At 42.2% G+C, this 16,631-nt stretch overlaps 1 protein-coding gene across 1 annotated transcript in view; it reads left to right on the forward strand.

The window, feature by feature from the left end:
• sdt (stardust) overlaps nt 1-16,631 on the forward strand; it is an 851,212-nt gene that overhangs the window by 33,768 nt on the left and 800,813 nt on the right. The window contains exon 2 of the mRNA XM_067155496.2: nt 9,879-9,993. Within this exon, the coding sequence (XP_067011597.2) occupies nt 9,879-9,993 (115 nt within the window). The remainder of the gene's footprint in view (nt 1-9,878; nt 9,994-16,631) is intronic.

A 16,631-nucleotide genomic window follows, 5' to 3' on the forward strand; every position in this document is an offset into this window, starting at 1 on the left:
TGGGGGACGCAGACGAAGAATTCACCCACGGTATCCCCTGCCTGTCGTAAGAGGTGACTAAAAGTGGGGACCAAAATTAAAACTATGAAACTGCTTGTAATTAGTACCACCACGCGGGGAACACCATGGGTCGCTTTTACTTGTGCGTAGTACCACTATGTTGGGTAGCAAATAGGTTTGTGATTAGTAGCAAACGAGAGCGCGACGACTTTAACAGTACCTATGATTAGTAGCACTATATGAGCGACACCATGGTTCTGGCTTGCCTATGATTAATACCCACTATATGAGGAACACCACGGGATAGTACGAGTCCCTGTGGTTAGTACCCTTATGTGATGAACACCATAGGTTTGCGTTGCCTGTAAATGGCGCCGCAATGAGCGAAACACCATAGGTCTGTATTCCATGTGCGAATTTCATTACCTGTGAGTAGTGCCATAATGTGTGGAATGCCGCGAGTCTACGCCACTTTTGATTAGTACCGCAACATCACAAATAACACGGTTCTACTTTCCTAGCCATAAGTACCATTATGAGGGGCCGATGACTTGCATTTTGGACCCCTTTAGACAACAAGCATCATCGATTTAGTATTACGCTATAGACGCAATCCCTTGGTCAGTAATACTATTGTTTCACGTCAGTTCCTGTGAATGCGAGACATTGTGGGTCGGATCCCCTGATTGTTTTAAATTCATATCCATCCATTCATTCATCATCCTCACGTTTTGAGTTCTACTCAGTGGAGGATTTTGGACTTTTAATTTGTCATTCCATTTCGTCTCATTTCGTACCATTAGGGGCTGATGACCTAGATGTTAAGCCCCTTTAAGCAACAAACATCATCATCATCATCATAATCATCATCGATCTGTTTGTTATATTCATACCTTGGTTTACCTCTGACATTTTTACCTCCTACATTTCCCTCAAAAACCAACTGAACAAGCCCTGGATGTCTCAATATGTGCCCTATCATTCTATATAATCTTCTAGTCAAATTTCGCCAAATAGTTCTCCTATCACCAGTTCGATTCACTTCCTCTCGATCTCCCATCTCACCTACAGCATTCTTCTGTAGCACCACATTTCAGAAGCTATTGTCTTTATTTCTGAGCTAGATCCATACAGTGCCACGCTCCAGACGGTCTTCAAAAACATCATCCTATTTCCTATATCAATCTCCGAAGTGAGCAAATTTCTTTTATTAAGAAAGGCCTTTCTGGCTTGTGCTAGTCTGGGTTTTATCTCCTCCTTACTTCTGTCATCATATTTCCTGCGTCACCTGACCTCATTCGACTGTACTACCTTACTTTTGTTTTGGATTTAATTACCTTTATATTGTATTTCTTCTCCAAGACTGTCCATACCATTCAGCAATTTCTCCAGACCTTTTGCAGACTCAAACAGAATAACAATATCATCAGCAGATTTTGAAACACCGCCTCGCAAATCCCATTTGAAGCGATCTGACATAAACTGAGTTTGGGTAACAATTTTGTACTTTAAACTCAATTTATTCTAAAGTACATTTTTGTGCATAAATGCTCCGTTATCTAAGAAACCGCCGGCTGTATTTCGAATACATTCTTACCATACGTACAGAACAACACTCTAATCCTGTGGATCCTGTGAAAACGCATTTTCTTCAGTAGATCATTAAACAAATTAAATGTCTGACTTCCTAGAAAAAATTGGATTTCCTATAAAACTTTCACAACTTTTCTCTAATAAATATCTTAAAATGATTGAGGATCAGTGTATTGAGTAAAAATGAATAAACATCTCATGGGCCGGGCTGAATGGCGGTTTAGGCGCTGGACTTCTGACGCCAACTTCGGTGGTTCGATCCTAGCTGAGTTCCGTGGTATTTGAAGGTGCTCAAATACGTCAGCCTCGTGTTAGTAGATTTACTGGCACGTAAAATAACTCCCGCGGGACTAAATTCCAGCACCTCGGCGTTTCCGAAAACGGTAAAAGTAGTTAGTGGGACGTAAAAGTTATTATTATTATTATTATTATTATTATTATTATTATTATTATTATTATTATTATTATTATTATTATTATTATTATTAAACATCTTTGTAAAATTTCAGATCTCAGTACCCGACTGATCCTGAGGAAAGGGGGCATTTATATCACAATTTTAACATTGGTAACATAGAGCTTTACGACTCCTCTTAAATTGCAAAAGGGGTTCGAATTGTCATCCCCTGTGGGTGGGGGGCGCGGATGAAGAATACACCCACGGTTTCACATACCTGTCGTAAGAGGCGACTAAAAGGAGCGACCAAGGGATGCTGAATTTTGAACCATGACCTTAGCTGTTATTAGTACCATCACGCGAGGAACATCATGAGTAGACTTTTCTTGCGATTAGTACCACTATGTGAGGAACACCATGGTTCTGTGGGTGGATCACTATGGGTTTACAGTACCCGTGTATAGTATCTGCCATTATGACGGAGGCTGCCCTCTGTCCAGCCTCGGTTGGAACACCCCAAGGAGATTAATGGCGTGTGGCCTCCGGAGCGCTCTGGTGCAGGTCTTTCAATTTCACGCCGTATAGGCGACCTGCGTGTCTATGAGGATGGGGCCCTACCTATGATGAATTCTAATGCTTTTAATTTCGTGTGTCTATTTCTAGCCGAGTGCAGCCCTTGCAAGGCAGACCCTACAATGAGGGTGGGCGGCATCTGCCATGTGTAGGTAACTGTGTGTTATTGTGGTGGAGGATAGTGTTATGTGTGGTGTGTGAGTTGCAGGGATGTTGGGGACAGCACAAACACCCAGACCCCGGGCCACTGGAATTAACCAATGAAGGTTAAAATCCCCGACCCTGCCGGGAATCGAACCCGGGACCCTCTGAACCGAAGGCCAGTACGCTGACCATTCAGCCAACGAGTTGGGCAATTCTAAAGCTTAAGACGGCACACACACCCAGCCTTCCGAGCCACTGGAATTCGATTAAAATCCCCGGCTCGGTCGGGAATCGAACCCGAGACCCACTGGGCCAAAGGTCAGCACGCTAACCATTTAGCCATGGAACCGGACAGCCAAGGAGATAAAAAGAGGCTATCCTCGTTGGGGTGTTTAAGCATTTGGTTGTGGACATCATGGGTCTGCGTTTCGAGGTACACCACAGGTCCGGACATTGCCTGTGGTTAGTACCACTATATGAGCGACGCCATGGGTCTGCGTTGCCAATGATTAGTACCCACTATGTGAAGAACACCGCAGGATAGTACGGGTCCCTGTGATGTACTCACAATGCGAGGAACACCATGAGTCTACGTTACTTGTGATTGGTACCGCTACATGGTTCTGTTTTCGTTCGTTCGTAATCTGTTTACCCTCCAGGGTTGGTTTTTCCCTCGGACTCTGCGAGGGATCCCACCTCTTGCACCTCAAGTGCAGTGTCCTGGAGCTTCAGACTCTGGGTCGGGGGTACAACTGGCGAGAATGACCAGTACCTCGCTCAGGTGGCCTCACCTATGCTGAACAGGGGCCTTGTGGAGCGATGGGAAGATTGGATGGGACAGGCAAGGAAGAGGGAAGGAAGCGTCTGTGGCCTTAAGTTAGGTACCATCCCTGCATTTGCCTGGAGGAGAAGTGGGAAACCACGGAAAACCACTTCCAGGATGGCTGAGGTGGGAATCAAACCCACCTCTACTCAGTTGACCTCCCGAGGCTGAGTGGACCCCGTTCCAGCCCTCGTACCACTTTTCAAATTTCGTGGCAGAGCCGGGACTCGAACCCGGACCTCCGGGGGTGGCAGCTAATCACGCTAACCACTACACCACAGAGGCGGACATGGTTCTATTTTACTAACGATAAGCACCATTATGAGGGGCCATTGATCTGGATTTTGGACCCCTTTAGACAATAAGCATCATCGATTGAGTATTGTGCTTTGGAAGCAGCCCCTTTGTCAGTATCCATTGTTTTTGGAAAGGTGGGGTATTGAGGGTCGGATCCACTGGCTATTTTAAGTTCATACCTATTGTTCATCGTCACCTTTTTGATTTCTACTCAGTGGATTGATATTTAACTTTGAATATTTTGAGTTGGATACGCTGATTACTTTAAATTCATATTCATTCATTCATTCATTCATTCATTCATTCATTCATTCATTCATTCATTCATTCATTCATTCATTCATTCATTCATTCATTCATTCTTCTTCTTCTTCTTCTTCTTCTACCGCTTTTCCCACACCTGTGGGGTTCCGGTGCAAACTGTGTCGTACATGTAGATTTGGTCCTGTTTTACGGCCGGATGCCCTTCCTGACGCCAACATTATATCGAAAGATGTAATCACTATTGCGTGTTTCTGTAGTGTTTGGTAATGTAGTATGCTGTCTGAATATAAAGAGGAACGTATTGGAACAAGCACAGAGCCCCAGTCCCCGAGCCAGAAAAATTAATCAAATACGATTAAAATTCACGACCCGGCCTGGAATCTAACCCGGGATCCTCTGAACAGAAGGCCTCAACGCTGACCATTCAGCCAATGAGTCGAACATCCATTCATTCTTCATCATCCTTTTGAATTCTGGTCAGTGGATGAATTTTGGACTTTTAAATTGTTATCGTATTTCGTCTCATTTCGTACCATTAGGGTCTGATGACCTAGATGTTAGGCCTCTTTAAAGAACAGTCGTCGTCATCATCATTATCGGGTTCGAATTGTCGGCCTTCAACTTGATTAGAGAGCCTGCATTGACAGTGCATAGATGTCGCACATGGTCAAAGACGTGTGGTTGTGTGTTTAGTATCTCAGTCACTGTGACAGGGTCCTCCTTTGACGAACCAGGAGTCTCTTGCACTATGCATTTGATAATTTCGCAAACAAAAGACTCACCTATTATATGTTATTTGAAATACTCTTGTATTGGCAGAGTTAACCAAGCGAAAGCTCGCCGCGCTATAGATTCCGCATGCAAGTGCAAGAAGAAAGAAGAACACGTTTGGAAACGCCTTGCTTTGTATGCATTCTGCAGCACTCGACTGTCATGAGGATAGCGTTAGTGGCCCCTGTGAGGTACAATAGCCGTTTAAGTACAGTTGTCTTACTTTTACAGCTAGGGTAGAACCAGGGATGCTCAGGCAGGCAGGCAGGCAGGCAGGCAGGCAGGCAGGCAGGCATCATAAAATACTAGAATAGGTTCATCAACACTCTCGAGACGTATTTAAAATCATACTCACATTGAAACTGCAGTATTCATAAATGACGATGTTTGAGTCATTCTTATCTAATTTGCCATACTCCTACCTTAGTCCACCCCTACCATTCTTACTGACTACACTTCCCTCAAAAACCAACTGAACAAGTTCTGGGTGTCTTAGGATGTTTCATATCATTCTCTCTGTCTTCTTCCCGTCAAATTTAACTAAATCGCTCTCCTCTCTCCAATTTGATTCACTATATCTTCATTCGTGATTCGATCTATCCATCTCACCTTCAGCGTTCTTCTGTAACACCACATTTGAAAATATTCTATTATCTTTCTTTCTGAGCTAGTAGTTATCGTTCATGTTTCAGCTCCGTACAATGCCACGCTCCAGACGAAAGTCTTCAAAAACATATTTCTAATTCCTATATCAATGTTCGAAGTGAGTAAATTTCTTTTGTTTAGAAAGGCCTTCCTTGCTTGTGCTAGTGTGCATTTCATATCCTCCTAATTTCTTCCATCGTTAGTTATTGTACTATCCAAGTAACAATATTCGTCTACTTCCTTTAAGACTGCACTCCATTACTTTTGGATTTGTTTATTTTCAGTATGACAATTTATTTCACGAAATACCTACCGAAATATTGTCCGTTTTAACACCGGAATAAACAGTTTTATTTCACCAAAAACTATTCTTTTCCCGAGACTGTGTCCACACCATCCAACAATTTCTACAGATCTTCAGCAAACTCATATAAAATAACAATGGCGGCTCTTTTATAGAGACACTAAAAATGAGGGGATTGCTGCTTCTTTTTCAAAGCCCTTGATTCTTATCACTGTAGACTGATTTTTATACAGATTGTAGATCATTCTAAAATCATAATTGAAATTCGGGACTGTTATGCCCTTCAGTGTTCATTCTACAAGCCTCTGCGTGTTAACTAATTGTCTCAATAATCCTGTATTTGCAACTAGTTTCATGCCCCCTTTAATTCTACGCCTAGTTTAACCATAATCTCTCTCTCCTTGCACATTTGACAATAAAGCGGCTTCGCTCCAGAAATTCACCCCCTCCCACGAGCCGCAGTTAAGCAACATTTGGCGTGGTCAGTTCTTGGATGGGTGACCCCTACGAGTAGCCCAACTGCTTGCTGACAGTAATTTCAACATTGATGCTAAGTGGCATGACTTCTGAAGTGCGTGACATTATCGGGCCTACACAGAAACCCCAAGGGCTTTGAATTTCATAGTCATATGTGGGGAATGTCTGAATTGCATCTGAACAGGACATGGAGTATGTGCGTACAAATTACACAAGTGGGGTGAGCAGTCAAGCCCAACCTGTGATTGTGGAACAGCGTAGCAAACCATGCGGCACATCATCGAGGAGTGCAATTTGGGAGCCTACACGAATGGTCCAGTGCTACACCATCAGGCTGGACGTTAGGCTCTAACATTACTATTATTAATTTTTATTTTTACAATTTGCTTCATGTCGCACCGACACAGATAGGTTTTACAGCGACGATGGGAGAGGAAAGGGCTGGGAGTGGGAAAGAAGCGACCGTGGCCTTAATTAAGGTACAGCTCCAGCATCTGCATGGCGTGAAAATGGAAACGACGGAAAACTATCTTCAGCGCTGCCGATCTTGGATTCGAAACCACTATCTCCCTAATGAAGACTCACAGCTGGGCGCCCCTAACCGCATAGCGAACTCGCTCGGTATTATTATTTTGTTTTGCGTCATTGCCTTAATATGTATTTAATTATTTGTGTGTTTTATTTACTTCTATTATTATTATTATTATTATTATTATTATTATTATTATTATTATTATTATTATTATTATTATTATTTAATACCGAACAAAGTACAGATAAGTGATCGACAGCTTCAGAGGGTTCCATGACGAACAGAAACTGAACAAGGGAAGAATGCAAAGATCTTGGGCTGCAAAGAAGGTTTCCAGTAATATGTATTTGTTACTTAACATGATCTCAAATTGCCATAAACTAATATAATATAATATAATATAATATAATATAATATAATATAATATAATATAATATAATATAATATAATATAATATAATATAATATAATATAATATAATATAATATAATATAATATAATACTTTATTGTATTATTTCTTCTTTTACCTCTTTTCCAACATCTGTGAGGTCGCACATGTGTATTTGGGTCTGTTTTACGGCCGGATGCCCTTCCTGACGACAACTCTATGGAGGAGTTTAATCACTATTGCGTGTTTTTATGATGGTTGGCAGTGTAGTGTGTTGGATGAATATGAAGGGGAGAGTGTTGGGACAAACACAAACCCAGAATCCCCGAGCCAGAAGAATTAACCAGACGAGATTAAAATCCCCGACCCGGTCGGGAATTGAACGCTGTACCCTCTGAACCGAAGGCCTCGAATCTGGCCATTCAGTCAAAGAGACTGAATGCATCTTAAATCCATAGGCTTTTGTATTTATAGGTTTTTTTCCTTATGTAGTGGCATACGCTAGATAAATCCTTCTCTTGTCTTCCATAACAGAGTCCATTTTCTCCTAGGTAACCTGTCCTCCTCCAATCGCCTCACATGACCCCACCACCGAAGCTTGTTTAATCATACAGCTTCACCCATAGAGTTCATCTTTAACGCAACCTTTATCTCCTCATTTCGAGTATCCTTCCGCCATTGTTCCAAACTGTTTGTAGAAGCAATCATTCTCACCATATTCATATCTGTTACCGGTGAGTAAGACTGGGCGTCTAAATTATTACCGGGAGATACTGGGTTCCAACCCCACCGTCGCCGTAGACTTGTCTGTGTCGGTGTGACGTAACAAACCCACGGTATCCGCTGCCTGTCGTAAGAAGAGGCGACTAAAAGGGAGCCAGGGGTTCTTAACTTAGAAGCGTGGGATGGCGGGGCCCTTAGATGAGTCCTGGCATTGTTTCTACTTACTTGTGCCAGGCTCCTCACTTTCATCTATCCTATACGACCTTCCTTGGTCAACTCTTGTTCTTTTTTTGACTCCGACGCTTTTAGGTTGCGAGACAGTCTTAGATTTTCATGCCCTTCTTGGCCCTAGTCTTTTTTTGGCCGGTATATTCATTTTTCGAAGTGTCAGACCTCTTCCATTGTTTCTTTGATTAGAGTGTTATATAGAGGATGGTTGCCCATTTGTACTTCCTCTTAAACCAGTAAACACCACCACCGCTTGCGACGTGAAACAGATCATCATCATCATCATCATCATCATCATCATCATTTCCCTTTATCCAGCTGTAGGCGGGTAGGAGCAAATATGGTTCCTCTCCACTTTCTTCGGTCCTTCCACCACTCCTCCTCCAACACTGTGTCCCAGTCCAGGTTTCTTTCTATAATACTGCGTTGGATTGTTCCATCTCAATCCTTGTCGTCCGCAGCCTCTCCTTCCTTGCATTTGCATTTCCATAACCTTTTTTGGCATTCTTTCATCACTCATTCGCTTTATGTGCCCAAACCATCTTAATTGGTTCTTCTCTATTCTATCATTCATTTTTCCACTGCAATTTCTTCCCGGATTTTCTCATTTCTTATTTTGTCTCTTCTACTCTTCTGTATCATACTCCTCAAGAACTTCATTTCGGCTGCCTGTATTCGACTCTCTTCCTTCTTTGTCATTGACCAAGCTTCTGCACCGTAAGTTGTTAAGGGCACGTGATGCATCTTGAACACAGTTTCCTTTGCTTCCAATGGCACATCTTTGTCCCATAACATGTTTTTTACACTATGATAGAAACAGGTAAACTTAGTGAAACAGATATACTGTAGTTATAAATAAAAAATGTACATAGTTGAGGTTAAAAAATGTTGAAACACCGAGTGCCAGTCTGAGTTCCTCAGACGGTTGAGGCGCTGGGCTTCTGACCCCAACTTAGCAAGTTGGACCAGGCTCAGTCCGGTGATATTTGAAAATGCTCAAATACGTCAGACTCGTGTCGGTAGATTTACTGGCACGTAAAAGAACTCCTGCGGGACTACATTCCGGCACCTCGGTGTCTCCGAAAACCGTAAAAGTAGTTTGTGGGACGTAATCGATTCTTCCTTAACCTACTTCATTTTCTTCATTTCCTTTTTTCTCTTCTCATTGCTGTCCCCTCTTCTGTACATAATTTAATATTTATTTATTTGTTACTGTGCTATACCGTTACTTATGTGTTATATCAACATTTATCTTAGTGTGCCTAACTATAAGTTCTTCTCTTCGTTTTACGTTCAGTCTTCATTCTTCCTCATTGTTTCTTTTGCCTTTATGTTTTCTTGTTAATTGTTGTGTCTCTACAGTTATTTTGTTAGTTTTACATTTTTTCGTCTATTTTTATCATTAGATATTTTTTCCTCATTTTTCTTCCACGTTTTTATGTTTGCTATGTGCTACTCCATTGGAAATATATTATTCATTGCGGAACTCTGTAATAAATAAATAAATAAATAAATAAATAAATAAATAAATAAATAAATAAATAAATAAATAAATAAATAAATAAATAAATAAATAAATAAATAAATAAATAAATAAATAAATAAATAAATAAATAAATAAATAAATAAATAAATAAATAAATAAATAAATAAATAAATAAATATTATTTCATATTATTTCTTAAACACCTAGTGATATTTCTGTTGGTTTGCTTTCAGAGTGTGAAGCTAGACTGTGTGTTACGACTTCGCGATGAAGATCGTCGGTTTGGTTTCTCGGTGGTTGGGGGCCTGGACGAAGGACTGCAGCCACGGATCGACGAGATTCAGCCAGGTAAAGTGTTCTATACTGCTCCATCATCAGTGATTTATGTTAAGGAGCCGGTCACATTGCCCCCGTTGCCTCACAAGGTTCTACCCATGGATATTTTTTCTCTACTAAGACATTCGGTAATGTCCCATTGGGAGATGGAGTGGCAGGCCACACCTCTTCCAAATAAACTGACAACGATTAAAGGAACTACGAAAGTATGGAAGAATTCTCTTGGGGTTTCTCGGAGAGAAGCAGTGGTATTACGTCTTCTTCGGATCGGCCACGGTACTGTAACGCACTCCTACTTAGTGAAGGGTGAAACCCCGCGGCGGTCATCCTGCCGTGGTACACATTCTTGCGGAGTGCGTGGACCTGACTGATATGCACCGTAGTCTAAAAACGTCCTACCCCATGTTGGTGGGGGACGCAGATGAAGAATACACCCACGGTATCCCCTGCCTGTCGTAAGAGGCGACTAAAAGGGGCTCAAGGGGCTCTCAACTTGGGAGTGTAGATTGGCGACAACGGGGCCCTTAGCTGAGTCTTGGTATTGCTTCCACTTACTTGTGCCAGGCTCCTCACTTTCGTCTATCCTGTACGACCTCCCTTGGTCAACTCTTGTTCTTTTCCGACCCCGACGGTATTAGTGCATTCGAGGCCTAGGGAGTCTTTCATTTTCACGCCCTTCGTGGCCCTTGCCTTTCTTCGTCCGTTACTTCATTTTTCAAAGTGACGGATCCCTCCTTTCTTCTTCTTGTTTCTCTCTCTATACCCCCTGTGGGTGGGGGACGCAGAAGAAAAATACACCCACGGTATCCCCTGCCTGTCGTGACAGGCGACTAAAAGGGGCGACCAAGGCACGATTTTCTTAGAACCATTAAACTACTTTTGATTAGTACCATCACGCGGGGAACACCATGGGTCGCCTTTACTTGCGAGTAGTACCACTATATTAGGTACACAATAGGTTTGTGATTAGTAGCAGCAGCGTGTGTGGACTGTGGGTTTCCATTACCCGTGAGTCGTACCCGTGTGAGCAACACCGCGGGTCTGAGCGTTGCCTGTGAGTTGTACCACTATATGAGCGACACCGTGGATCTGCGTTGCCTGTGATTAGTACCCACTATGTGAGGAACACCACGGGAATACCGGCGCCCGTGACTAGAACACCTAGGTGAGGAACCTCATCGGTTTGCGTTGGCTATGCGTGGCGCCATTGTGTGAGAAACAGCATAGGTCTGCGTTACCTGTACGACGTACAATACTTGTGAGTAGTACCATAATGTTTGGAACACCGTGAGTTTACGCTACCTTTGATTAATTCCGCAACTTGAGAAATAACATGGTTCTCCTTTAGTAGCGATAAGTGCCATTATACGCGATCGTTGACATAGATATTGACTTATTTAGACAAGCATCATCGATTCAGGATTGGGCTTTGGAAGCAGTCCCTTGGTCAGTAATATTGTAACTCGGAATGTGAGGTGTACCGGCTGGTACACTTCTACGCCGCACATTTGAATTTTCCGCCTTAAAGTACTCCACTACAGGAGAAATTTAGAACTTTAAAAACTGGATCAACTCATAAGTTTCTCAGAAGAGGTCCCTACCGTAAATTTTGTGATTACGAAGTTGTCAGTACTGTGTGGATTTCAACTTGTTTTGTTTTCCATTGATCAAGAAGTGTGGACATTCTCTTTTAGATGTCTCTACTAAAAAACTATGATTATGCACCCTGGTGCGAAGTGAAGGAACTTTTTTGAAGAAATGTTGTATTCATAAGTTTTCTTATTACTAAATTTCGTTCTTTCATTTGTGGGTTGGCAATATTTATCTTTTCTTTCCGCCAGTTTTGAATTGAACCAATCAATTATTTCTGTAATTAATTTGTGACCAATCATGTCTTTCTTCTCCGATTTTGAGTGTACGGTCTACACTGACCGATAAAATTGTGTGGATGTGGCGGTTTTATTCATGAAAGGTCTCGAATTTTCCTCGAGAGTATAAAAACTGCTGATTTTCTTGTCTCTCTGCCACATCATCAATATTTAGCTTAGTGTATGGACATGTAGCAGGAGGCGGGAAGCGCCCTTTTCTTCAAGCATCTGCTCTTCAACAAGGTAATGGCTGCTTAACATCTTTATTTCTTGCTAGCTCGGCAGTTTAACCCGCGGGGAAGGTCCGAAACCTTTATTATGTAACCTATCTTCAAACATGTAATTTGCCGTCGCTTTTGTAAAACTTCACATATCTTTAACTGTAAATCGGGGATAGAGAGTGCTTTACCCTCTCGAGTTCCCCTTCATTTTGGATTTGAGGTGACTACGTTTTCGTAACCGTGTTTCTACTCTTCCTTAATGTGTTAAATTTATTCTGTATACGAGTCACCTCCATAGTTCGGGAATAGCCCCTGTTTCATCGGCCTAGTGCCTGTTAGGTTTTTAAGAAGTTTCGAAAATAGCAATACTTAACAATTTTCACATAAAATTTCAATCTTTAACACAAGTCAAATCAGGCACAAGACCAGGAAAGCCAAGATTTAGGGATATTTTAACAATCCGGGCTTCAAGCTCCAATTTTTTACAATTTCTGAGCTCCCAGCTCAAAACCACCTATTTACCAAAGGGCAGAAACCCTCTAATAACATGGGGCGCTTGCTCGAACCTTAGAATACCAAGCCTCTTTGAGGCACATTTACCACATATAACAGAGCTGACCCGCTCTCAATGTTCTGAGCCTATCAAAGGCCACAACGGACTTTACCATTAACTGCCCTCATGGCACACTTACAAAGAAACAGGGGTATCTTGTACCCAACCTAATGGGCCTTAGTAGATGATCAAATTAGAACCATGAAACTTCCTGTGATTAGTACCACCACGCGGAGAACACCATGGGTCGCTTTTACTTGCACGTAGTACCACTATATGAGCAACACCATGGGATGAGCGACACCATGATTCTGCCTTGCCTATGCTTGGTACCTACTATGTGAGGAACACCATGGGGTTGCGTGGGTCCCAGTGGTTAGTCCACTTATGTAATGAACGCCATGGGTTTGCGTTGCCTGTAAATAGCGCCGCAGTGTGCGAAACACCATAGGTCTGTGTTACATGAGCGAATTTCATTACCTGTCAATAGTACCATAATGTGTGGAATACCGCGAGTCTACGCTACTTGTGATTAGTACCGCAACATGACATATAGCATGGTTGTATTTTCCTAACGATATATGAGGGGCCTATAACCTGGATTTTGGACCCGTTTCGAGTACAAGCGTCATCGATTCAGTATTGTGCTTGGTCAGTAATACTATTATTTAACGCGAGCTTCTGGGAATGTGTAGCATTGCGGGTCGGATTCACTGATTGCTTTAAATTCATATCCACCCATTCATTCTTCGTCCTCACGTTTTCGAATCTGGTCAGTGGAGGATTATGGATTTTTAAATTATCATAACATTTCGTCTCAATTCGTACCATTAAGTGCCGATGACCTAGATGTTAGGCTGCTTTAAACAACAATCATCATCATCATCATCATCAAATATTTTTGTAATGTACTTAAGGAATTACAATTTCCGCTATTAAATTTTAAGAGACTCTTTAGAGACATTTGAACATAATACGGAGTAAAGGTGGATAGGCTGTGGCTTGTGGTTGTTTGGGTTTAAATTATCTGATAAACTCACCAACAATCCAATCAATCTTACCGCGAGTAACATCAGTTAGGTTATTTATTTGAAGGTATTTTGTACGTCTGTGTGTTAGATACATTTACATCCTTGCTGTACTTTAATCTTGGATAGTAAATATCTATGTCCTAATTCGCGATGAAACCCTCTCGCCATTTAGAGGATAGCTATTGTCGTCGGATGCCTGATAAGTTTTAAATAATATTCCCAGAAATTTAGTGAACAGGATAATTCACACAACACTATAACACTGTGCAAAATCAAGCAGTAAACTTGTTGAATTATGCGAATATATTACTTACTGCTGAATGAATAAGATGAATTTTACTTAAAAAATGGAAATACTGTCATTCTTATCCAAGGAATTGTAAATCATAACTTGTAGGCTTAAACCCTGTACTCTTGTGAATTGTAAGACAAAAATTATAACGTCTTAGTTTTCCTTGAATGTATGCCTACAAGAAAATAAAACTGTTTATATCGAGCGATATTAAGGGCTTCACTGCGCTGGCAAACACACATATACTATTCTTCTTCTTTTTATTATTATTGTCCTCTGTGGTGTAGTGGTTAGTGTGAATACTGCCACCCCCGAAGGTCCCCGTTCGATTCGCGACTCTGCCACGAAATTTGAAACGTGGTACGAGGACTGGAACGGCGTCCACTCAGACTCGGGAGGTCATCTGAGTAGAGGGGGTTCGATTCTCACCTCAGCCATCCTCGAAGTGGTTTTCCGGATTTCCCAATTCTTCTCTAGGTAAATGCCGGGATGCTGTCTAACTTAAGGCTATGGCCGCTTACTTCCCTCACCCTTGTCTATCCCTTCCAATCTCCCCATCCCCCACAAGGCCCCTGTTCACCATAGCAGGTGTGGCAGCCTGGACGAGGTACTGGTCCTCCTCTCCTGTTTTATCCCCGACCGAAAGTCTCACGTTTCAGGACACTGGCCTTGGGGCGGTAGAGGTGGGAATGAGTCCGAGGGGAAAAACAACCCTGGACGGTAAAATGATTTAATAATAATATAGTAAGGTAAGGGTGTATTCTACCCGAAGACGGGTCCGAACCTCCGCAGGGGTGTGCCTGAGCCGGAGTTTACGTACGGTAGGGTGGCCAGTTCCTTTCCGCTCCTCCATTCCCTTACCCCCACCAACAGCGCGTGGTAACCCATCCAAATCTTGACCACGCCCAATGTTGCTTAACTTCGGAGATCTCACGGGATCCGGTATTTCAACACGGCTACGGCCGTTGGCAATAATGTAGTAGGGTGTTATTATTATTTCATTCGACAAGGTCATCTATGGGCCACATTTACGCAATCTATCACATGTTCTTAAGCCTTTGACTTATGATTTGTTGCTCTTCAAGTTACGTGACTTGAAGAGTTTCTCCGGTGCATCCCTCATTCCCGCAGTTTTCTCCCTAGAGGTTGTTCGTTTCTGTAATCTCCCTCCTGGATTCCCACTTCTTCCACGTCCTTGTTGTTATTGTAGTTGTTATATTCTGAACTTTGTCACAAAGTTCCCTATTCGATCTCAATTGCAGCATGAGTTGTGAATCTAGTACAGGGCCTCTCATAGTGCATGCACTGTGCACGGTGCAAAAGACGACTTCGCTTGGTTGACCAGAGTGCTCTCTCTCTCTTTCCCCATGCTTGTCTTGCTCGCTCCGTCTGTCTCCCTCTTCCTCACTTGCTCCGTAGCTCTCCAAATCCAAGCCGAGCTTAGCCGAGTAGCCCAGAGACGATGCGTTGATCCGAGCCGAGCCGAACGGGACCGATGCACTGTGCACAGGAATTCTGCGCCTCAATTTGCAATTTTAGGCGTTTGAGAGGCCCTCATCTAGTGACTTCTTTAGCCTAAGATTTTCCTAAGGAATCTCCTTTCCCCCTTTTCAGTGACGGAGTCTGTCACTCTCGTCATGATTTCCGCCGCGTCATGATGTGTTCCAAGATGCTCGAGCTCTTACCCACACTAGACACTACAGGTCCAGGATTATACGGGAAGCTGTGGAAATACATAGAAATCCTAACAATTTCAACAGGGACACTGGCTATCAATTAAGTAATACCTGGTTGCCAGCAATTAAGGATTTACGTCTCTTCCCTGTCCCTTCACTATTGTTATTTCGTCTCGGTGTTTTCCAAATTCGTACGTTACTCACCGCCAGATGTTTCATTCCAGGCTTGTGTCAATGTCATACACCTGTCAGTGTCATATGTTACGTAAATATCTTATGTGAACCACTTAGACTAATTCTGATGGTTCGGTCAGCTTCTGCTTAGAGCGCTAGCGCTGTGCCACGTCCGGGGAGCCATCTGGTGGCGAATGAACGTACCATTTCCACTTCTATTATAACGTCTAAATTTAAAGAGTCATTGTTTAAGAAGGCTTTCACGTGGACTGTCGAGATTTTTTTCTGATGAAACGTAAAGAATTTCACTTTATTTTCTTGACACGGCATAAGCCCAAAAGCCTATACAGTATCATGTCTACAATATTTAACATTGTATTGTTATAAAGGATAGCCCTAACATACTTTTAGGTAAAAACCGTCCGTGGAGAACAAATAATAATAATAATACGTTAATTAAAACATAGAAATTGAAAAGCATGAAAGGAAAATTCCCCGGAAATTTATGGTCCAGGAGATAAAATTGGAATCTGGGTTAAGAGTAGAACAACGAACCTCTACTCATTAACTGACAGGTTTACTGATGCCTGAAATTCTATTGCCATGTCTACGAAATGGACAGTGACAGACTCACCAAATGATTATTTAGAGTAATCAACTCAAAGAAGGTCAAAATAAACTGGCTAGAAGAAAGTAAAGTGGACCTGCAAGAAATGAATATTACGGATGACATCACAGAAGATCGTGGAGCCTTAAGTACAGTAGTAGCGAAGCACAAATTCGTGGAGAAACCTAAAAATGAAAACTCGTAGGAAGTGGTCCACAGAACGCAAGA

The sequence above is a fragment of the Anabrus simplex genome, chromosome 11 (genome assembly GCF_040414725.1).
Source record: "Anabrus simplex isolate iqAnaSimp1 chromosome 11, ASM4041472v1, whole genome shotgun sequence".
Lineage (NCBI taxonomy): Eukaryota > Metazoa > Arthropoda > Insecta > Orthoptera > Tettigoniidae > Anabrus > Anabrus simplex.